Source organism: Taeniopygia guttata, chromosome 2 (genome assembly GCF_048771995.1).
Source record: "Taeniopygia guttata chromosome 2, bTaeGut7.mat, whole genome shotgun sequence".
NCBI lineage: Eukaryota > Metazoa > Chordata > Aves > Passeriformes > Estrildidae > Taeniopygia > Taeniopygia guttata.
Window position 1 is genome coordinate 102,699,979 of NC_133026.1, and position 24,720 is coordinate 102,724,698.

At 39.3% G+C, this 24,720-nt stretch overlaps 1 protein-coding gene across 7 annotated transcripts in view; it reads left to right on the forward strand.

Annotated features, from left to right (window-relative positions):
* The window catches only part of AKAIN1 (A-kinase anchor inhibitor 1), a 44,812-nt gene that overhangs the window by 15,301 nt on the left and 4,791 nt on the right, over window positions 1–24,720 (forward strand). For 3 of the 7 annotated variants that reach the window (XM_030266037.4, XM_072924532.1, XM_072924534.1), the window contains 2 exons: window positions 1,040–1,226; window positions 16,253–18,382. In XM_030266037.4, the coding sequence (XP_030121897.2) occupies window positions 1,040–1,226; window positions 16,253–16,463 (398 nt within the window). In that variant the 3' untranslated portion in view covers window positions 16,464–18,382. Of the gene's footprint in view, window positions 1–1,039; window positions 4,179–16,252; window positions 18,383–24,720 lie in introns of those variants that run through there. The other 4 variants (XM_072924535.1, XM_072924533.1, XR_012054092.1 and 1 more) reach the window with 4 other exon arrangements.

The following is a 24,720-nucleotide window of genomic DNA, read 5'->3' on the forward strand; positions in this document are numbered from 1 at the left end:
TAAAACAGAGAGTAAACTACACATCCTAAGTAATGCAATACTTGAGCATAACAGTCACTAAGAAAGAACTGAGATGAGTATCTTTAAAAACTTTAAAATCAAATCTAGTGATGTCAGTATCACCTAGTCTAAGCCTTTCAATTAGCAGCTCATTTCCTATATACCAATAAGTGTATGTCAGAATTATTTTTTTAATCAGTATCAGTTGTGACCATTACAGACATTCTTTACTATCCAAATTGCCACTTATGTTAGGAGTCAAAATACTTCTAAAGAGAAACCTCAACATAAACTACTCTTCTTCATTACCAGATGTCAGTAGTCCTACTACATGGCTTCATTTTTCTTCAGATTTTAACACTTTAGCCAAACAAGGAAGTTCACATAAAAATACATATTTGACAGGTTGCCATAGAAAATGTTATCTGTTTTACCTAGAGCAATCTGAGCATTTCTTAATGTTTTCCAGATATTTGAAAATCTATCTAAGGGTTAAGAAACTGCACAAAACAAAATCTTGTACCTTGAAGTCAACTGGGATTTAATGGATGAGGGCTTTCAATCTGAAGTAAAAGTAAAAAGAAAGGTTAATGAAACGTTGGGTTTTTTTTCTATGAGGTGGTGAAGGAGTACATGTCAGGCTTGCAAAATAAAGTCCAATTCCCTATCCAGAAGCATAGCTGAAGTCAAAATGGATGTGAATCACAGCTGCATGAGGAAACCTTCCTTTCCTGTCTTTCTTCTTAAACATCTGTTCTTGTTTCAGCTGTGAAGTCACAGCTGTCCCCAGTGCTGGGGAGTGGGTAATTGAAATGTATGACTCAAAATCTCCCCCTTCATTCAGTCCTGTGGTGCTGAGCATGCATAGGCAAATTCCACCCTAATTCATCTTCTTCAGTATTGGCAGGTTTCCTATGTAATAAACTGTCCCCAGTCACACTGTGATTTTGTTCCCTGCCTCCTCTTTTTCTGCCCTTCATGTTTTCATGGACTAGCCCCAGATTCTTAGTTCCCTTTCTTTTTTGTTTGGCTCTGGCAGGTGAGAAGCCAGGGACAGAGCAAGATGAAGTTAAGCTGCAGATTGCCAGCAAGCAGATTGTGCAGACTGCTATCCTCCGAGCAGTGCAACAAGTTTCCCAGGAGAGCCAGCAAAAGGAGAAGCGAACGAACACTGGTACAAGCCTCCAACTAGAAAGAGGAAAACTTACCAAGAAGCATGAAAAGAAGTAAGGGAGCTGACTGGGACTTTTCAACTCCAGTCTGCAAGTGTTTTCAGCCTTCTCTTTAGTATCAGCTGTATTGCTAGTGCAATGCTACTGCTGTAAAGCAAACCAAAGTATTATCACACCTAGACATAAAGTAAAACTGCAATAGTCCTTATCCGAGAAATATTAAGTGCATTAGATGAATGACTCCTTATTTATGCAGTGCCTCTTAACAGAAACAATAACCATAGCTGTAAAAGTAGTTTCAAGCACAAGGTCTTATAATATGAGTTTATTCTCAAAAGCTTGTTGCCAGTGCACTTTCATGCTAAGTTCTTCATGCAACATTTACGTCAGTTCAGCTGGATGAACTCTTCTCTGAATTACTGGGTTCACTGAAGTTGTCTTCACTGAAGAAATCATTTATTTTTAGGTGTAGCAGAATGCTTTCAGGCTCCCTTGAAGCATGGGTTTGTATTTTGCTTTGATTAGACATGAACTATGTGAAATGGCAGTATAAAGTGGATTTGGTAAATTCTGTGAACCAGTTTATTTTTTCACCTTGGGGAAAAAAATAAGCAATCAGTAAGACTGCAGTGACTGTGATCTATGACTATGATCATATATCTATGATCTTCGTCTTTTTTTAAAAGAAGTTAAATACTGAAGTTTTAGTCTACATATTGAAATATTTCTATACTTCTGCATAAAAATCACTTGTGCCTCAACTATTCCTTTTAATTTTCTTGATATTGAAAGAAAAGGAACTGGTGTGAAGATAAGGAGATGGCCAGCATTTGCTCCAGTTTTGCAACTTTGCTGGGTCTTGATTTACAGAAAGTGAAGACTGAAGTGTCTTAAAAAAAAAGGAAGTTGAATATATTAATATCTTTAAGGATGAAAATATACAGTATCTGAATTCTGTCATGGTAGGTATTTCTCACCTGCTGGGTGTAAAGTGACGTTAGATATTTGCAGTTGTTGCAAAGATTCAAATTAAATAGCACAGCATGAGGCTGGTAATACAGAGCTTATCCTTTCAACTGCTCTATATAGCTGAAGAAATCCATGATGTTTCTGAAAATAAAAATTAAATAAATGTACCCTTCACTTTTATGCTCCCTTTGTGTAATGATGATTGCACTATTATACATCTGAAATGAATAACAGTATATTTAATTCTAGAAATGGCTTGTAGCTCTGCTTCAAATGGATTCCTGTAGTAATACACCTGGCTTTACAAATACAAAGATGAAGATGCCCTGAAAAACTTTCTTAATGGCTTTTCTACTCAGCTAGATAATCCTCAAAGAGACTGTGGGTTAAATAATTGGCTATTACTGTGTCCCATTGCTTGTGTTAGACAATGTTGAGATTCCTTCTCCTGGATAGAGGCTTAGTCATAAATAACCACATACTGTAATATTACGTCTTTGTAATCTGCTTGGTTTCTTTTTTTTTTTTTCTTTAATTTAACAGCACTGACTCATACGAGATAGTGATTTAGCTCAATCTTCTTTCACTTAAAAATGCAAAGAGGAATTCAACCTGATTGAAAGTGTTCCAAATAATCTAGTAATGAAAACTGACCTGGATTGCAAGTACACAGATGGTCCACTTCTGTAGACACTGGGTGAATTTTTAGTCAAGTGAACTTTGAAAGGTGAAAATAGTTGGGTCTTGAGGCATGTATGTGTTTTTTGTAATAGTATTTTTTTTTACCATTAGCTTTTTCACCAGTTCACTTTTGTTTGGGAGGCAACTCTTTTCTGAGCACTCTTTGCATTTTTGCCCTCTGAGAGCCTAAGAAAACTGATCATGAATAAAGGCTCAGTTCTGAGGCTGATGGAGTTCTGAGTCTGGTGGATGAGGGAAAGCAAACCTGTTGGAGAGACTCTGTGGTGCAAAATGGTGTTTGCCATGGACTCACAATGCTGCAGGAAGGAGAGATATAGAGCATCTCAACTTCTTTGAAATTATTTTACTTTTTAAATGCTTTTTGTCCCCAGGCCTTTGAAATATGTTTGGATTTGGGGTTTTTTATTTTAATTGGGTGGGGTTTTTTTTTTGGTTTTGTTTTGTGTTTTGTTTTGTTTTTTGTTACTGATAATTATGTTAATAACCTTCACATAGTTTTGAAACTGTTTCTTTGTATGTATTTTTTTTTTTTTTTAATAAATCATTTTGGCAAAAGAAGAATTTCAAAAACCAGTGAATCTGGGCTTTTGCCACTGCTTCATATGAGCCTATTCCTCTCCTCCTCCCACTGTGTGCTTCTACAATATCCCTTTACTGTCCCTTTGCTACTGTCCTATTAGGCACATTATTTATTACTCAACTGTTTAATAGACATATCCATCATTGTCAGAATACCAGTGCCATCAGAAGTCTCATATCTTGGAAAATCAAAAACGGTTGGAAGCCTTGGCTTGTTATATGCTTACTAAACAATCTCATGAAGTAATGTGTGCTCATGGGGTTTGTAGTAATGAATGCATTATTCAGCACAAAAAAAGTATGTATCTTAGAAATATAAGGCAATCAAAAAGGTATCTATAAGTATTTAAAACAAACTCACCACTTATTGACACTTATAGTGGTAAGTGAAATATTGTACAAATATGTGAAATTATATTTATCACAACTCCAGAAGAACAGAGGAATCGTATGTGTGGCTATCCTGCACTATGCTTGCTGTGTTGTCATTCGGGATGATTATAACAATTTTGTTACCATATTGCACTCTTCTTTGTAAGGTTAATAAAGCAGCAATGCCTAAATGGAGATTCACATGGCCACAGCGGGACATTGTAACAGATTTTTAAATGCCACTGTACATCAAGTTTTTGGTCCTGTGTGGTTACACTGGAAATTCCTACTCTAAAATAAATAAAACAAACAACTGTGACTTGGAAACAGCCATATTAATTTTATCATTTCAGAAAAATAAAGAAGCTTTCTGTGATAACACAAGTTGTAAATTCTTGGATGTTTATTTAATAGCAAACAATCATCTAGAAGTCTTACTGACTCTACTCAAATAATGTATGATTTTTTTTTTTTCTTTTCTGGTGACATTTTTTAAGTGTCTCAGATTATAGTATGTCTACAATGGTAAGTATATAAAATTGCTATGTAACTATTCTCAATATGATTACCATGAAATATGCTGCCGTTGTTCTTTAAGTGTGTGCCTATGTCAAATACACAGTTAATGTGTCATTACTGAAGGCTTTTCTAAAAAAAAAAAAAAGAAAAGTTAATTTCAATTAGTGGAAAATATAAAAGGAAGTAAAATTAATTCTTGAAAGTATATGGGATTCACCCATTCCCTTGGTTATCCACTCAGGTCTTAGAAGAAATTAAATTAATGAAAACCTGACTCGACATAACGTAATTTTTTGCAATGGGTTCCTGCAACACAGGGATCAAGTTGCCAAAACAGTTTGTGGGAGTTGGGGGGAGAACCAGAACTACTGGTAAATGTCTTCTTCACTGCTTCAGTAAGGAGTGAGCAGCAGTATTAATGGAGCCTGATAAGTGGGTTTTCTCTTCATTAGCCATTGGTGCTACATGGTATGGTCTGGCAGAATCTTTTTCCCTTTTTGGGGAATAGGTTTTTAATTTGTGATATGTCCTGCTGTTCAAAACAAGTACAAGCAAGATCTCTATTCTTTGCTTCCAGAACTTCATTCATAACAACAGGTTGTGAACTTCTGTTTTTAAAGATTATCTTCCCTGGATTTAGTCAATATGCCCAGTGATTTCTTTAATCCCTAAGACTGAATGGGTGAGCACATATATTATCTGTGTGCTCAGGGAACACCAAGAAATAGATACATATTTTAAATTCATTTTCTTCTAAGCTGTTCTTGTCTAACAGGCAGATTTTCTTTGTTTAATTAACATAAGCAGCTTTTCTTTTCGCATCATTTTTCCTCCAGTGACTTCCTATTTGGATTTTGTTATATGAGCTTGCTAGTTTTAATACTAAAACAACAATAGTTCACATTTATAGTTTGGGTTTCATTAGAACCTCTGTGGTGCTACATGTTCCATTTTGGTGTGGTTTTCGTCTTTTCTTTCACTAAAGATTAGTAACAACAAATGATGTTCTAAAGAAAAGGGAGTTTTTGTGGGACTTGTGTTGGCATTTTTGTGGCTTGCTTTTTTCTCCCTCAGTTGCCTCTAGCAGAAGACCACATGGGGCAAATCATCATGAATCATTCACACGCACCATGACAGTAGTTCAATTTAGAACTTCCACAGAAATAGAGAAAAATTAACTCTTACATAGGCTGGAAACTGAACCCAACTATTCTAGGCTGATTCTAAAATGTTAGAGTAACACACTCCTGATAGTTTTAAGGAAAATATTCCATGTGTGCTTTGAGAGTTGAACCCCATTTAGAAACACCAGCTAGTGAAGTCTGTAATTGCTTGCTTTATGATATGAGGTGGAAAATGAGTATTATTGTATTGTTCTGAAGATTTAAATGCTACCTCCATGTGTCTGTGGAGGATTTTGATTTATGTCTTTTGGCAAGGTGGCAGATTTGCTCCTGCCCGATGGAGAGAATTAGCTGCTCTTCTGTGTGCATGTGAATCCCAGAAGGTTTAGCTCCTGTATTCAGTTGCTACAGTAGATGCCCTTGCCTTATGTTTGCTTAGTAAACATAATTCCTACTAATGCTGTTGCCCCTCATTTCTTTCCCATGAAGCAGCTCATTCTAAAAATCCTCAGTTACAAGACTAACTGTAGAAGCCATCTGCCTCCAGAAATGGGAGAGTGAATATAATAAATCTTCTTTGCCTCATTGGAGAGATATTGGCCCTTTTCCACATCTCCCTGTATGTGTTTATTTCCAAGGAGGACAACTCAGTTAGCCAATGCTTCCTTGCTATCACTGGCTGATGGTTTACCCATAAAGTTTAGCCAAGTGATCTTCAATATTTCCTTCCAAGGAAAAGCTGCTCCAGGAACAGAGTTTGCCCTGACTTGTCACTGTTTATTAGACGCAGCTGACTTCAGCTGATGACATACATGATTTGGTTTTTATCCCCTATAGTACAAGAGCAGACTTTCAGGTCTAGTATCTACATTGCTAAGGATCTAATAGTTTTCTTGGTACTCCACCAGCTGAAAAAGTTTGTATATGTAGTAAAACTTTTCAGATCTTGTAATTCTTCCCATCGTATTTCCCAGAATCATAGATACTTTTATGTAACTACTTCGTTTTACTGAACATTACACTTGCTAAATCTATAGGCAGGAATGGGGAGTCTTGTTTGCCTCTGTTTTGATCACTGAGACCTGCAGGGAGTGTCAGAGCTGCACTGTTTTTACCAATGACCCTCTCAGTCCTGAGCTGCTTTTGTGGCTCTTCTCTTCACCTCACGTTTCTTTATTTTTATATATTCATTTCCAGAAATCAGTCAAATTAGGAGACTCACAAAAAAGGGATATCTGAAATACCAGTGATGCAAGAACCAAGTGTATCCCCACATCATTCTCAATTTTATAGCTTTTCAGGGTCAAGAAACATTGACATTAACAGTCCAATTAACATGGACTAGTTACAAGCTGATCGGTCAAAGATTGAACTCGATAATCTCAGAGGTTTTTTCCAACTTAAAGGATTCTGTGATTCTGTGAAATCAAACCCAGGGCATACCTCCTTCTGGTAATCAGCTGGAGGAACACAAGGCTTGAATTCTCCATTTTTTCTCAGCACTTGAGACACTGGGATGCAACCAAGTGTTGAGCTGTTTCAGTTCAGGAGGCATGTAAACTCTTCCTTCTGGCTGCTAAAGGTGGCTTCAAAGATCAGTGCCTGTGTCAGGTGACAGCTTGTTCATCACTTGCTCAGAGGAGCTGAGTGTACGAGAAAGCAACGTCTCAAGCCCGGCTCTAGGAATAACACTTTGCAGAAGACCCTGGGCTTTCACATGATCAGGATAGCAGTACTCGTCCATGAGACAGAGAAGGGAAACAAGACCCTCCTTCTGGGGGACTGTGTTGCTCTTTTGTTCAGTTTTGTTTCATTTAAAAGAGAAAAAATTAAGACCTTGAGTGTCCCATGTTCACTACCTCCCTACCAGGCAGGAAAACAAACAGAGTACACTAGCAAACATTTCAAGCAAGTTGGAAATTCAAGGCCACTCTTCAGGGTAAGTAACCTCAAAAAAGCACATTTTCATCAAGGCCAAAGCAGTTACTTGACCACTGCTTTTGTAAGATGACTTGTGCCTTCCGACTTTCCTCCTCTTCCTTATAACTTAAGGAAATACTTATTTATGCAGGGTAAAGTTAACCCCCACTGTTTGGTTATTTTGGGTTTTTTCTCTACTTATTTTTTCTTTAATTAGGCCATACTTTTTTCTCTCAAGGTCATTTTTAAAATCTTTTTTATCTGAAAAAATGCTTGGAAAGAAAAAGGATTGGTTTAGTCCTGTAGTCTCTGTTTTAATCTATGTATTCCAGTATATCTGTGGCAACATATTTTTCCTCGATTTAGGCAAAACCCTCTGGGTTTGGTTTTTTTTTTTAATCTTTCATTCTTTAACAATTTTCCCTGTGCCTGTGCTGTGTGCAGAAGTAGGATCATAAAACCACTGCCATTTGAAATTTGAAGCTGTGAAAACTGATGCAAAATCGTCTATACTAAAACATTACTTCCTTGAAAAAAATCCCTTACTCCTGGAAATCAGATTATACAACTCCATCTGCCCTGGTAGGAATTGGGTTAACATCTATTTTGCCTGCTGGCAGGCTAGAAGACTTTTTTTTCTTTCCTTTTTTTCCCCCCCACCCCTTTCAAATATCTACATCTGGGGCTATTGACAAGATTATTTGGAAAGCTAAACATCCAACTAGGGAGCATGGTGAGAGACTGAGGTTTAGGATCTAGCTGAGGTGAGGGGACTGCACACGAAGCTGACGACATATAAGTCCAGGATCTGCGAGCCCTGCAACGTGGAGGCACAATAATAAACATCAGATTATGATGTCCGGATACTACAGCTTTCAGAGTGCAGATGGTGATGCTGTCAGGAAATATCAGCCCTCGCTCTCTGAACGTCTGTCACATTTCATTAGGGTGCCCAGATGACTGTTTCCTCCACTGCTGAGGCTCAACAAATGAGTCTGCTGGTAATTGCCATGTTCCTTATTATTTTGTGATGACTTAATTTCACTCAAGCACCCATATCTACAAAGGCAAAAAATACTTTCACATAGGAATTTTTATGTTGTTGGTGACAACAAATGTGTCATCATGCAGGGAGATGCCAAATGCTCTGCAGAAGGCCAAAAGAAACCCATTTTCCTCTCAGCATGCCTCTCTAGAGGAACAACACATTAGCCTAAGGCTTCAGTGTACAGTTGCAGACACCTACAAGAGACAGACAAATCCTCTTTGTTTTGTCACTGTCGCTTTGGGTATTAGACTATACTGTGTCTCTCCTGTTGTCATTTTGCCTCTATGTTGGACTGAGACTCCAACAGTGAAGTCACATGGAGAACAACAGGGTTATAAAGGGACATGATGAAGCCATGGTTTTGGCCTAGCTACACAAAAGCAGAGCTAAAACCCCTATTTTCTACCCAGTCTTTCCAGCATGCAGTAATGAAGCGACAGGTCTGGGGGCCCTGGCCTCCTCTGTTACATTTTCTTCCTTATCAAAATATAAAAGGACACCACCAGACCACCAACACTGAAAGGAACAGGATAAAAGGCCATAAATGGACACAGAAGACCCTTGAAAACACCAGTCCAAACTCGGAGGGGACACTAGATCTACAGAGGTGTTCTGAGGAAACCATTTTCCTACGGATGCGCCCTACAAATTCCTTTATGACATAAATCATGGTATGTTTTGGGGTAAATGAAACAGCAGTCTCTTTTGGGAAAATAAATTATTTACCACCAGAAACTTGCCCAGACCAGAATAGATCCTCACTACTCAGTCTTTCTTGCCTGCTTTATGTGTGCATTATCCATGGAAAAAGAGCCCCAAACCCCAAATACAGTAATTTTGCTGTAAACACTCAGTGATAGTTCAAATCACACCCCCATTAATTTTTTGGGTGTTAGGGTTAATGCATGAAAGCAGAAAGCATGTGATTTGACATGAAACCCATAACTAAACGTACAGGTCAGACTGTCAGAATTGTTTTCACAGTCAACTCCATCCCAAAAGTCTTGCACACTGCTCCTCATTGTTGGTGGTTTTCTGACTAATTTTCTGCTTGTATCTGTGGGAGAGAGAGACAGGTTGGTGCCACTCTTTGTCTTTTATAAAAAGTCTTTTGCTGTTAAGGGGAAACCATTAAGTTATCTGGAAACAAAGAAAACTTGTTCTGGCTGGAGCTGAAAGAAATCAAGGGGTGAGAGGGCAGCTGCACTTTTGTGCTTAGAGTTGGTACATGGGTAGATTCAGAAGCCATTAGTAACTTCAAAACACAAAGATTTCTAAGGGTGTTTTCTGGAACGTGCCAGAACAGGAGCAGCTGATAAATATTTAGTAGGCTCTACTTTTGACAGGCAACTTTCCTGGTACTCTAAATGAACTTCTTAAGATCTTACGCTCTATCACCCATAGAGGTTCTAAAATCTCTTATGAGCAGCTTCTTGGTTTAACATATATTCTCAACTGAGCCTCCTAGTCATAAATCGATGATAGGGAGAATTTTTTTCTCTAGCAAATGGGATAAGGGATTTTATAAGTCATCTCTTTTCACACACTAGCTCTACCTGTCTCTGTGCAAAAAAGGCAGCCTGCCAAGTTAGCCATTATGCATCACTCAGGGCAGATCAAGAAGAAAAGCCAAAGGCTCCAGCTGGGGTTTAGAAATTGTACGTGCGTATATTTTAATTGCATTAAAGGTACATGATGTTCCTGTAAGAACAGCACCTGGAAGGGCACTGGCTCTAGCTCATTCCCATTTTGAACTCTGCAGTCTACCTGTTTCTAAAATTACCTTAGAAGAGTCATGTAAATAAATCAATAATTTGAATGAGCAATAGAACATTTCTCCTGGGAGCTGAGAAAATATTATTCATGGTTGCCTTTATTTCTGAAGCCAGTTACAGTAAATGAACCCAATCTCTTAAAAATCCTGACAGGATTCTCACCATCTTGAAAGAAGTCTGGATTTTATCCAATTACACTTCCAACACTGGCTTCAAAGCTGCAACTGCCGCTTTCACATTGTACAAATTGCAGTCCATATCTTGGCAACAGACCTTATGCAACAATGCACAATGAGCTCAGCTGAACCCAAGTTACCCATCTATGTGATCATCTGGGGTCAGTGGTGAAGCTTTCTTTGCCTGACTTCCTGAGAAAGCGAGGTTTACACGCTCGCATTAGCTGTCAGGACTTGTCCCTCCTGAGATCTTTGGTATCTGTTGGCCCATGCAACGAAACCTGACAGAAGGGTCTCGGGATGTGACACCCTTTCCTGCTCAAATATGGAGTTTCCAGGCAAAATAGTGGGAAAGCCTCAATTTTGAGGGATGCTTTAAGGAAAAAGCAGTTCTCCCGAGCATGCGTGAGCTACACACATTATATATAGCTTGATTACTCTAGGGCTTATTTGAAACAGGTCTTCATTTTAAGATATCTCAGTATACCTGGGCTTTTGGAGATTAGGGGGTTTTCTTGAAGGTTTTGAATTCTTTACATAAATTACAGGAGAACACTTTATTTGATACCTAGACAGAAATAATATTTAAGCAAATATTTACAATATTGTTAGATATTGTAATTATTATTAGATATTGTAATATCTAAGCAAATATTTACAAAAGGTAAATATTGTCTCCATAGGTACTTTAACAAAAGAAAGGAAAAATCAAAATTCACACATTTAAAAGGAGAGAAAAGGAGAGTAAATTCACACATTAAAAAGGAGAGAATGATTCTTCACTAAAATATAGGAAATCATTCACTGCATACACTATTCTTCATATAAACATGGTATTTCTTGCTTTTATCAGGTTTCAATAATTCTTAAAACATTGTAAGACACACAGACAAACCAGAAACAGTAGCTGGATTCAATTTTTTTTTCTAGTAACAAGATACAAAAACGAATTACACTTCTCTCTTTTTCTTCTCCATTGCAATTATGAGTTTTTGCCAAAAGATGTATCTACAACCAAAAAACTTGTAATTAATCTTTGTTGAAGCTCACTCTTCAAAGAATGCATTACATTATCTGCTGCAGCAAATACAGGCTCTGATTTGTCTTAACGTTTAGAGTAACTTCTCTTATTGTAAAAGAAATAGTAGCATTATTTATTTATTCAATGAAGAATACTCTCAATCCTTTTAATGCATAAAATACAAATTGCAACTATACATTTTTTACCTGATGCACTGACAGAAATACCCAGGAACATAGAAAACTTGTTAACATTCTTTAGCTACAAATGCAAAAGTAACCACTCAGTGAAGATATGCTTCAGGATTTCTGAACATTTAAGCGAAACATCACTTACAGTCTGAAACAGTTGGAAAATGACTGCAAATTCAAATGATGACACCATATTTTCCCATGAAAATTCTTTCCTTATTAGTCACTGATGCTGGGTTTGCCATAGTTAAATTACTGTAGTCATTCTCTAAATTTGTAAATATTCCCAACTCTTATAAATGTTTTAATAACTCTTAGGAATATTTTATATTTCTGTGATTTGTGGCATCAGAGGAATATACGCTTTTGCTAAAGAAGTCTTGAATTCCTTTCTACAAAGAGATACAAGCAATATAAAAAATTGGGTTTTTAACATTCTACATAGCTCTTTTTTTTGTGCATGCTAGAAGAAAAAGGCTATTTCATCCATGTTTACAGTGAAGCAGTCCAAAAAAGGTCAACGTCTCAGAGAGCTTTCTGGCAGAGGTTTTCAATTTAGTTTTCAATATGGTTTTCCTTCAAAAGTACTACTTTTCCCTTGTGAGCCTTTCCCAGGGCTCCCATCATGGAGCCCTGCACCTTCCTCATCCATGCAGGTGGCACTGCACTCTGCTGTGTTGTGCCACGCTGTATCATGGAAGCCCCCTGAGAGGTCTCATGCATTTTTGAATGACTGGTAGCTCTGCATGGAAATTTTAAGGAGCTCTTGTGGCGGTGCCACCCTAGACACAGCCGTTCCCATCCTCAGAATAGTTTAGAAACCTTCCCAGCAATTTTTCAGACTTTTAAATTTTTTTTTTAAATTATTTTTTTTTTTTAATTCCGTGATGATTTAATTTTGCTGTGTGCATTTCACTGTGAAGGTAACCAGGCACTGGCACGGGTTGCCCAGAGAGATTGTGAAGTCACCATCCCAGGAGATATTAAAAAGCCATCTGGACACAGATGTCATTCTGGGCGACTGGCTCTCCACAGACTCTCCCCCATGCATGAGCCAGGGGAGGACCAGCCACCTCCTCCCTGCCCAAGTAAAGCAAAGGCCAGCTCGTGGCCCAGGGAGATGGCCATGAGAGAGAGCCAAGAGATCTATCGCAGCTGGTGATGGCAATTTTAACATTAGCAGCCATCTGCAAGGAACCAGTCAGACATAGGCAGTGATTCTCCACTCTGCAATTCTGATTATAAGTAACTGTTCAAGTCTTTTTCATGTAGATGATGTGACAAGTCAGTTACTGCAGATGTTAATGTTTAGTGCTCTTATTTCAAAATCAGGTTGTCTGCCACAACAGGTCTGTACTATTCCCCTTTGGTGATGTAGAGCAGAACCCTTTTAAATCAATCAATTATGAAAAGAATATTTTCCTGTGCCCTGTACTAAAGGAAATGTATTCTAACTCAATGCAAATGGGATAAAACTATTAAAATTTCCTAGTCCAGACAAGGCTCTTGGGTTTCATTCAGTCTTACATTACAGTATTTTATGCTGAAATATAAACTTTGTTTTAGGAAATTAGTAAATTCAACATGACAGAATCCATAAGTAGGACTGAACAAGTAGAACTCATTTTGGTGTGTGTCCTCCTTAGCTGTACTGACCAAACTCTTCATTTTCTAAAGCTGTGTTTATAGTCCGAAAGTGTAGGCTGTCAGGAAGTTGTTGTGTGAAATAGCATTGCATGATGCACTGGGAAATGACTAATGGGGCACTGTCTTGTGATGATCAGTGTTTATCCATAGTCAAAACTTGTACCCCCACTAAGACTCCCATCCAGAAGGGACAAGTAACCCATGGGAAGTGCAGAGGGGACAAGATGACAGCAAAAGGGCTGGGCCCAGCCAAAAACAACCCAGTCCTATCACTCCCAGGCCATGTCCAAAATATGGAATGGAAACAGTCCTGTAGATGTGCAACACCAACAGCCCAAAAATGTGATAAAAGAATGGCAGAGCCAGGGCAGGCTTTCCCTGAGCATCAAGCACTCTGCTTTTGAAAAGGAATAGACATAAACAGATGAAATGCAATGGAGGGCTGGTGTTGAGAAGCTACTATTACAAAGCCTGAAAAAAAATTAAATTATTTAATTTAAAATTATTTTTAAATAGAAAGAATTTAATGTTGTTCAGTGCAATGTTAATCAAAATATAGAAAATATTGTTATTAAAATGTACGGTTTATGCTGAACGCATTTAATAAAAAAAGTGACTTAACTTTCTGGAGGAAAAGTCTTTATAGGAATCACTGATATTTCTTGCAGGGGAAAGAAACCTCAAACAGACAGCAGTTACAAGACAGAACTAAAGCTCTATGAAATTGATTAAACCTCTTAATATTGGGTTTTTTCTGGCCACCAAGAACCGAGCCACATGGAAAGTCTTCAAAAGTATTTGCCTAGCATGAGTATTAGGAGATAGTAGAGAACAGACATATTTTCATAGTGAATTTTTTTTCAAACTTAACACAAGCTAATTGTAGAAGTAACAACTCTGAGATTGAGGTACAGAGTTAGTAAAGATATTAGTTAGTAAAGATGCAAAAATCAATATAGTGACGTTTTCAACTCTAAAGTTACTACAAAAAATTTGAAAGCTCCTACTCAATGAGTAGGAAAATAATCAAGAACTAAACCTAAGAATAGTCCAGCGTCTTGTGTGAATCATACAATGTGTCTAATTTCACAATGTCGTTGGCTTCAATGTAAAATACATATTTTCTCTTAATGAAATTCATTCTAACATGAAAGGGGAATTAAATTACCTGTGTGATAGTATAACCTATTTGTCCTGCTGGTTGTAATTTTCTCTGTGTTGGTCCCCCCCTCACCAAAGGATGATTTATCTCAATTTCACTGTCATCTTCTTAATGAAGTTAGCCATGATCCCCAGTATTAAATTATAGAGAGCACACAGGATGACCATTTGGAGGCCTAAACTCTTTAAATAGCCTGCTCCTTTTTGGGGCAAACCTTTTTATTAAAGATTTATTTTGTCTGGCCTTTGCAAATTACCATCAATTTGAAAGTTTTTCTAAGGTTATTCCCTGAGAAAAGAGAGGAAGTGGAATAAATCCCTGCTGCTGCAGACCTGTTTCTTGTGATATAGTTATCAGGCAACCGTTAAAGAAATTAGATTGTAGTCAGGTTTCAGACACAGTCATATTATATAATTTTTTTCAATGTGGCTACAGTCTGGTTTATTTTGGAGCTGTTCAAAATGGCACCATTAGCGCACCAGTTACAAGGGTGGTGAAAGGCTGCTGCTGCATGCTGCAGAGCAAGCTGCACATGGGGGTGAAGGAAGAACAACCCCATGGAGCAGCATCTGGTTTGGCTGGCCCACTTGGCTGATGCAACCAAGCTCCTGCTCTTCAGCCTTGGGTGTCTTCACAGTCTTGGCATGTTCTGAAGCACTTCCTGAGATGAAAAGAGACCTGCAAATATGGATCCAAGAGCACTGCTTCTACCCCAAGCACTTTTTCGATCTGACAATGTAGCTGTCACTGGCAGCTCATGGGCCATTTTCAGAGGCCCTCCCTTCAGTGTTTTTCAGTCCAAATATTAAAAACAAAATATTTTCTCAAAATTTAAATTATTTTTAATGCTGTATCATAGGATTAGAGAATGGTTTGGGTTGGAAAGGACCTTTAAAGGCAACCTAGTACAAGCCTCCTACCATGGGCAGGGGAACTTTCCACTAGACCAGATTGTTCAAAGCCCTATCTAGCCCAGGCTTGAACACTTCCCAGGATGGGGCATTCACAGCTTCTCTGGGCAACCTGTTCCTGTGCCTCACTACCCTCACAGTGAAGAATTTCTTCCAAATATCTAATCCAGATCTAGTCTATTTCAGTTTAAAGACATTTTCCCCTGTTGTATCACTACATGCTCTTATCAAAAGTCCCTCTCCAGCTCTTCTGTAGGCCCTTTTGGGCACTTGAAGATGTTCTAAGGCCTTCCAAGGACTTCATGGATCCATCTATTCTCCAAGAAGAACAACCCTAGGTCTCTCAGCATGTCCTCATAGGAATGGTGCTTCAATTCTCTAACCCCCTTTATGGCATTTCTCTGGACTGAATCCAGCAGTTCCATATCTTCCCTGTGCTGGGGATGCCAAAGGTGGATAAAGACTTCCAGGTGGGCTCTCACAAGATTGGAGTAGAGGGGCAGAATCACCTCCCTTGACCTCCTGGCAACATTTCTTTTGATGTAGCTCAGGATATGGTTGTGTTTATGGTCTGTGAAGGTGCATGGCTGGCTCATGTTGAGCTTCTCACCACCAATGAGGCAATAGCTGAGGTTTTGAAAAGTTTATAGCTTCTCTGAGCACAACACACACATCAATTGGTCATTAATCATCCCTAAATTAACCTCTGTTATAAATTACTTTCCTTTATCTATGAACATGGCAAATTTGGGTTTTTTTCTGCTTACTCTGAGTGTGTTTTTACAGTACAGTCCAGGGTCTTGAAAATAAAACATTTTAGATGAGTTTGTGTGAATATTAGATTCAAAAATTGACTATCCTGAAAGAAGATGATTTCCTGTGATTCTTTGTTCTTTGACTGACTTCCCTACCATTATTTCTAAGGCTATTTTTTTTTTTTTTTTTTTTTTTTTTTTTTTTACAGAGGACTTCAACCACTCTTCCAGACTCTAAACCAGCTGTCTCTGATTCCTGTGGAGTATCCAACTGAGAAGAGACAGGAGTGGTATGAGTTATCTCGTGCCTCTTTGGCAGCTGCAGTTCAGCCTCCCATCTTTGCCAGTCTGCTCCAACAACCCCAGAATGTTCTATATGCCCTTGGTTGCACCTCTGGAACCTGTAATTGTCTCTTCTAGAAAATGTAGGATGGGCTGCAAATCTGGGAAAGGTAGTAAAAGGCTTTTTAATGGAACACAGCTACAGGTAGCAATCCTGATCAACAGCCATGGGTTCCTTTACTTTACACAGGAAAAGAAAATAAATAAACCAACATCAACTCAATTAGGTGGTGGGTGCCCCTCAGCCTTGCAGGAATATCTTTCACTTTTATTTTTCACCTACTGTTGTATTTACAGATCAGATCAGTCAGAGCCATGCTAGCATAGAAAGCCAATGAGGAAAACACAGATTTTCAGTAGTATTTGATACTTCTTTTCATCACCTGACAAACAGAGAAGGTGCTTGCAAGTTCCCTCAAAATAAAATGAAATAATTTTGATGTTTAAGAACCATATTAAATAACATTTTAGGTTGACTGCTCTGGAGGTGAGGTAATGAATTTGACATTTAAGGATAATGATGGCAATGACTGTGCTCAGTTACTGAAACTGGGAAGGCACTTCCTTTATCGACAGAGGACTAACAGCTTTAATCATATTCATTCCAAGTCAGAGGCAAGTATCCTATTGGTAAGCAGCTCAATAGTACCCATCACAATTTATAATAAGAAACTGTTAATCATACATGACACTCCCTGATGTAGAACTGAAGATTTATAGTGCAGAGAATATATGAGAATATTAAAATCTTTCACTGCAAGCTGAGGAGGAGGTAGACAGAGGATACTTACTTAAATGTTAATTAAGAATTTTCCACATCAACGCACCTTTTCCACTTCTTGCCACTGCATATTAAAATACCACTGGATACTTCAAATCATCATTTTAATTTTGTACATTTAGCACAATTCTGAGTATTATTAATGTCTTCTGTAGATAAAAGATCATAAATCTTCCAGATGAAAATTCTTTCCGAACAGACAATCAAATTATTTCTATTATTTTGACACCACTGGGCTAACTCTTTTGAATAACCCTTTTTCTAATTCTGATATATGATGTACACAGAGGATGAGGGAAAGAGGGGTTTTTCTTCTTCCTCTTGGAAACAGAAGAAGATGGATTTGTTGGAGCCTATGGCGAGAGAGGGCTTTCCATGATAAAGATGGAGGAGACCACCCTGTGGTTAGTGGAAATTTTGTACCCAAGCATGGGGTATATATCATCACAGGAAAGACTTGGCCTCAAGAAAAAGTGAGCAGGAGTGTAGTCAATAAGCAGATTCGTGTACTTGCATTATTTCTAGTAGAAACTGAGTCCTTTCAGAAATAGCAAGAGAAACGTTTGAGCAGTCATTTACATAGTGGATTTTGTATAGCTGGAACCTGAATTTCTGTGACTTTCACTGGGTGGCAACAAAGCCACTGCATTGCCCTGAAAAGTAAAATAATTTCCTCTAAAATGCTGGCCAGAAAAATGACTTCTCAGAAGTTATCTAGGGGAAAAATTCTGGAGCAATGAACTATTGTAAAGCTAGAAAGTAAAACTTGTTCTGAAGGCATAATGCTAAATAGAGCAGGCTTCACAGTTGGAGCCTTATGGCTGATGTATTAAAAATCAAAAACAAACAAGCAAAACAAACCAGACAACAGCAAAACCCCAACAACAACAAAACGTGTTTTCCTTAATAATGGCATCTAGACAAAACTCTCTTCTAAGTGGATCCTCCAGTGTCTAGTAATGTAGGAGCTCCCACTGCAGACTCCCCAAAATGGCCTGTGCAGCTAGCTGTTTTCACAGACTTTGCAAGAGCCTAATTTCTCTATTTGCTAGACCTTTGTTAAATCTAAATAAAAGCAGACAGCCACCTTCACCTTCCCATTTCTGTTGCTCTGAAAGCTTTTTAGACATGCATTTAGAAAAGCCTTCTTTTGAACATTTCTTTTAATGGAACCTGGTAATGGTGTTTTCTGGTAATAAAATTTCTTCATCTCACTTATGAGTCTGCTAGTGATTCCATTTGTCATTTGCATTTTGAGAGCCTGTATTTTATCTGACTTCTGACATTTTAATGTGGTCTGAACTCACAAAATTTTGGCCTCGCATACTATGACAATCAGGACCTTGGAGAGATGGCAAATCAAATACACAATCAGTCAACAAATTTGAAATTTTGGTTTATGTTCATATAAAAATGAAATTTAAAAAAAAAGGAGGAAAATAATGAAGCCTGTGAGGGAGGAAAAATACCTGTTAGTAAGACTGGTAGAATTTAGACTGCACTAATTTCTTCAGGCACTTATGTAGACTTTTTGTTAGGCTCTACATCGCAGTCTAAGCATGGTCAGGCTCCAGTTGAGGGTTTTTTGAGATTATATTTGCCTACAGCATCTCTAAACCAAAGGCCTGTTTCTGGATGCTTGATTATCCAGACCAGTGTCTACTACACACTTCCAACATTATTCCATGGCAGGGACGGAGAACACTTCTGTTTCCAGCTCAGTTGTTTAAACATAAAGTACAGGACAGTTTCCAATTCCTGATTATTTCAGGCATCTCTCACCCTCATAGATTATGGGTAAACATTCTTCATGAATAAAAAGATTAGGGTACAGTTAAATATTAACAACCATCTGTACTTTGTTGCTTTTAGGTCAAAACAACAAGAGCAGTTTTATTCCTTGGCTTCAAGGATGAAGGACAGTGACTGTTGAAACTTTTTATATATGGTTAATGTGGGGAATCCTAAACTACAGACTCATGAGAAGATTTAGATTAAAAAGTGTGAGATGTAATGCAAAGCCCCTCTGAATGGTCCAGGCAGAGCAAGTGGATGGTGTAATGTTCAGCAGTAAAAACTTGTGCCTGGATTTTTAGTGTCCCAGAGCCTGCAGGCTTTGACAGCAAGAGTGCCTCAGCCAGAAATTCGGGGTAGAGTTCATAGTGCATTGCTCAGCCCAAGGGAAGTAATGTGTGCTACCAATGCTTCCATGAGCTTCTTAGCAATGTGTCACCAAGTTACCTCTGGAGAAGGCTGCTGGCTGGTGTTTCAGGGCAAGGGATTCTGCAATGCCATCTCAAGGCAGTGATTTCCTCCTGAACAGGGAGCTGCAAGACGCAGGGCAGGGATTGTGCTGTGCCCTGTCCCTCGCCCCGTGCCATGCTCCTGCTCACACTGCACTCACGTTGCTGGCCACACAGTCACAAGGCTTGAAAATGATGGCCCGGGGGAAAGAGCCACAGCAGCTTGGCTCATAGACAGATATATTTCTTTTAACTAAACAGCTCAAAAAACAGCCTTGGGTGATTCTCTGGTGACTACTGTCACCAAATTATGAAGGAAATGAAGGAATTGATGTTATTTTTGTCACAGTGAACTATTAACCTTATACATGGTCATCGCTAAATGCTGGGAATATTTAAGGGTTACCTTGGGAAAAATGTTTGAGTGTCCAATAACTTTTTGCTTTGAACTGGTGTCATTTGGAATCAGTGAAGAGAGAACAAAAATGAAAAGGGTAGGGTTATTTTTACAGCCAGAAATATGGTATTTTAATTTTAATTAGGTGAAGAAATTGAGGAGATTCTTCAAGAGATTGAGAAATAAAGGGTAAGAAAGGACAGAGACAAAAGAACTATCAGGCATAATGTTCAGAGAAATAGTTATACCTGTAATACTGTCTAATTATTAAAAATACATTGCCCCATAATGCTGCCAGTAGCACTTGACATCATCTGCTCTTAAGCTTTTGTAACAAAATAGTGAAAGCTGTTCATATTTTTCTTAAAGTATGATATGACTGAAAATGGTCAAGTAAAAATGAATTTCATTAACTCTTTGAGGAATAATGTGGCACCAGGCATGGTGGCTTCCTTCAGAGAAAAGAGACAGGCTTTGGGGGACTATGACAGAGAAATTAGAGTGAAATCTTGACCAGAACTGCAAAAGAAGTCTGTGAGTTGGGTTATTATTGTAAAGAAACTGCTATTTTCCCATAGAACAGCACAATGGAAGGTCTCCTTTGTTTTCCCAGAGGGAAGCTGCTGTGCCCCTGAGAATTAGAAAAAGCATCTAAGTAACTTCAGTCAAATCCAACAGCGAATAAATTTGCAAGCAGTGACGTGTGACATGAAGTTTTCACACGGTATTTAATTAGAAACTAAATTTATGGTCTAGCTGTTACACAGAAATAACATCCTAATTCATTTAAAACCTTAATTGAAAGTCACTTCAAAGGATTCCAGCATTCCTTTCTCAAAATGTTTTAAGAGTCTGTGTCATTAGGCACTTTAAAAAAATGTTTTAAATCTTTTTTTCATAATCCCATGTGTCCCAAGCCTGATTGTAGTTTTACTACTAAATCATCAAGGACAGAAATGTGTCTCAGGGACAATAATTCCCCTTAAGGTTTTATGGGTTACTGACTATATACATACCAAGACCATTCTACTGTATGTTTAAAAGAAATAATAAATCTTTGCTGATCTCTTTGTAGAAGCTAGAGAGCACATTTAACTTTCCTTAAGGAGAGGTGTATTGTAAAAACAAGGCTGGCACTGGTTATTTAATGCTTCATAAACATAAAGCTGGGCCAGCTCACTTTCCTTCAAAACTCAGTTTTAGTGTTTGGACCTTTTTGTTTTGTTTTGTCCTTCCTCATTGAGGTGTCAGACACTTCAGCTGTTCTCTGTGGGCATTTTTGGGCAGCCCAGCTGAGAAGGGCTGTTTGAGATCTCTTGAAAGAACTGATGTTTTCAACACCACTTTTGGGAAATAGCTCTCCAAGACTTTCTTAGCTGTAGGGTTCTTTGACTCATTCTGCAAAAGGGCAGCACTGGAAGATTCAGGTCCCATGAACTTCAACAGGCACAGAGAATGAATGACACCTCCCAGAAGCAGCAAAACAGAGCACTGGGAAGGGGACAGACAGCTAGGAATAGTTTAGTTGGAAGGGGTCCTCTGGAAATAATCTAGTATTTGTATGAACAAGAGGTTGCAGGATGATGCTCCTTCTATGGCTGCTCTGCTATGGGAATCCTCACAATCCTCTGCTTAAAAATTATTTCCATCATGACCCTGAGAAGCATTTCAGAAGTCTTTCTCTTCAGGGAAAGAGTTGTGGCCAAGTGGCTTTAAGCAATCATGTTTCATAAATCTGTTGAAACTACATACTGAACTTACACAGAAAACAAACTGACAGAGAAACTGTCAAAATACATCAACAGTTGCATATATTTTAATTCCTAATATACTTCTGGTTTTTGGGTTTTTTTTTTTTTTTTTGTTGCTCTTGAAATGTGTCTCAAAGTGTAGGAAGGCCAGATGAAATTCACAGAGAAGCCCACTGAGCTCTGTTCAGCTGGGTCTGCCCATGTTTGCTGTCGCCAGCACTGCTGACAGAAGTATCCCATCAAACTGTTTCCTGATCTGGTGGATTTTTCCCTAATTCAGAAACAGATATTTTAGAGCCACTTGCTAGAAAAGCAAGAACAACTTGTTCAGGAAGAAAGTAGTTATTTTGCACACTTCATTATTATTCATAGATTGGTGTGTGTCCAGAAAAGGGCAGTGGAGATTGTGGAGGGGCTGGAGCACGAGTGTTACAGTGCAGCTGAGGGAGCTGGGCTTGTTTATTCTGACAAAAAAGGAGGCTCAGGGGAACCTGATCACTCTCTATAACCTGAAAGGAGGGTGCAGTGAGCAGGGTATGTGTCAGTCTCTTCTCTCAGGTAGCAAGTGCTGGGATGAGAGGAAGTGGCCTCAAGGTGCTCTAGGGGATGTTTAGATTGGATATCAGGAAAAAAATTCTTCACAAAAAGGGTTGTTGAGCACTGGAACAGGTTGCCCAAGGAAGGAGTAGAGTCACCACCACTGGAGGGATTTTAAAGACTTGTAGGTGTGGCACTTGGGGACGTGATTTAGAGGTGGACCGAGCAGTGCTGGGCTGTGCACCTGGAATTGATGATCTGAGAGGTCTTTTCGAATCTAAATGATCCCATGATTTATGTGGATGCACTAAGATAAAAGTCACAGGAAGCACCAATGAATTGCTCTAGAAACACTGAGTGGTGAACTGGGTTGCAACTTCGCAACGCAAAACTTTTGTACCACACCTCTATTTCTGGAAGAAGAAAAATTTAACTTTATTTAAAAACCTGCCCATGCAGCATAATCCTAGAACCAGTCTCCAGACAAGTATTTCTCTGCAAAAATGATTGTGCTGCATCCCTCTGGTGATAAATATGAGAGGCCCAGCCCAAGGGGGAAGGATAGAAGACAAACAGCCTAATAAAGTACTCATCCTGAATAATTCATTGGATTAAAAATGGAAAGCAATGTATGCATTTAATAAATTGTGTTTGTATTAATTATGTGGAGGGAAATGATCAGGCCCTGTAGAATCTCCCCGAATCTGTTGGTCTGTGCTGGAGAAAAGCAGGAGTGATGCCAAGGCAATGCCAAAGCAGTGCTGGGGCAGTGCTGGGCTGCTGCCAGGTGATGCCCTGCCAGTTCAGACTTGGTACCAGCTGATGCTGGGCAATGCTGGGCAACACTGAAATGATGCAAAGCAATGCCAGAGTGGTGCCAGGGCAGTGTCAGAGCAATGCCAGGGCGATGCTGGGTGATATGAAGGTGATGGCAGCTCGGTGCCAGGACTGTGCCAGGATGCTGCCAGGGATGGGAGGGCAATGCCGGGGTGCCAAGACCATGCTGACGGTGCCAGTGCGGTGCCGGGGGTGCCAGGTCGGTGCCAGGTGGGTGCCTGGCAGAGCCGGGGTTGCTAGGGCAGTGCCGGGATGATGCCAGGGGTGTCAGGTCTGTGCCAGGTGGGTGCCAGGTGGGTGCCAGGGCGGTGGGCGATGCCGGCGCTGCCGTCCCTGCGCGCTGGCGGTGCGATGGCGCCACCTGCCGCCGCGCTGCCGCCACCGCAGCAGCACCCCCGACAAACGTGAAGGGAATCAAAGCAAGCCCGGCAGCTCTTGTGCTGTCAATGAAGTCAGAAATTTCATTTATAGTGGTAAAACAACAATAAAAATATGCGGCTCATCAGCAAAATTTACTGTCTTTTCAAGCTTTGTAATTCTATTACTTTGAAGACTTAATCTTCACTGTCCCCCCCGTTCTGAACCTGTTCTTCTAAGTGCTGTTGTTGTTTAGGTGTAAGCAGCCCAGCTACCCCATGGAAAAAAAACGTTTTCATTTTGTATAGTTATATGTTTGTTTCATTTGGCCTTTGGCTTTTTCCCCCGCTTGATTTGGTTCTGTGTTTTGATTAATTTTTAGTTCCATGAAATCAATTTTTTGTCCAAATAAATCAGATGTACAGGAGTGGAGATACCAAGTTGCTGTGATGGGGCTGCTAGTGATGCTTCACAGCTGTTGGCTTCTGCGTGTCCCCTTATTCTGGGAAGATGCTTGAACGAAGTGACTCACAGTCCTTTGGATGCTCACTGCAGCATCGGCATTTTTTGAAAGAGCAAATGCAGTTTACGACATGTCTTACATTTTTCCTGTTATCACCTTTGTCCGCTTGGGATTTATATTCATTGTATGTTCAGGGCAGAGCCAAAGCTGTTAAAAATTACTCTCTACATTTTCAATTTTCAGAATTTGTTAAAGCATTTTACTTCCCAGTCTGCTGAGCCTTATTTTCCAAGGAGGTCTGTTGTGAGGAATCTTTATCCAGACCATGCAACCTAAAGATATGGGGGTTTCTCCTCCATGCAGAGTGCCTTTTATCCACCTGTCATTCCTCTCCCACCTTGGCTGACCTTGGTCTCTCAATTTGAAGACCACCTTGTCCTCCTTTGCTGACGCTCATCCACATTACTAGAGGAAAGATGGATTTTGAGACAAGAGTGTATTATGCAGAGCAAGGATTAAGCCTCCTGAACTACTGCAGATGCCAGCCTGGAAAATTGCAAACTCACAAGTCTCCTGTCCCACCCTGTGGGAATCTGGTTACTGCAATTGTTGGGGGTGTTGTGAAGATCTCAGGAGGAGAATGTGTGGAGGGAGGATCTGGGATCAAGAAGCAGATGAATGTTACCTCCAGGAAAGTATAAAAAAAATGGAGGACTCTTTTCAACAGCCATTTGTCTACAAGGACCAAGAAAAACAAGCCAAGTGTGTCTCCCCTCCAAAGTCATTTACCACAACTCCAGGTGAGAGATGGAAGAGCAGCAGAGCAAGGAAAGATAGTTATATCCAGATGAAGTCACAGATGGGGCAGAATTGCAACCGTAGGATGGCAGCATGGGCAGACCCCCAACAATGTGGAATAGGGGCTAAGGGAGAGGATGACAAGTCAGGCAATGTTCATGGTGAAAATCA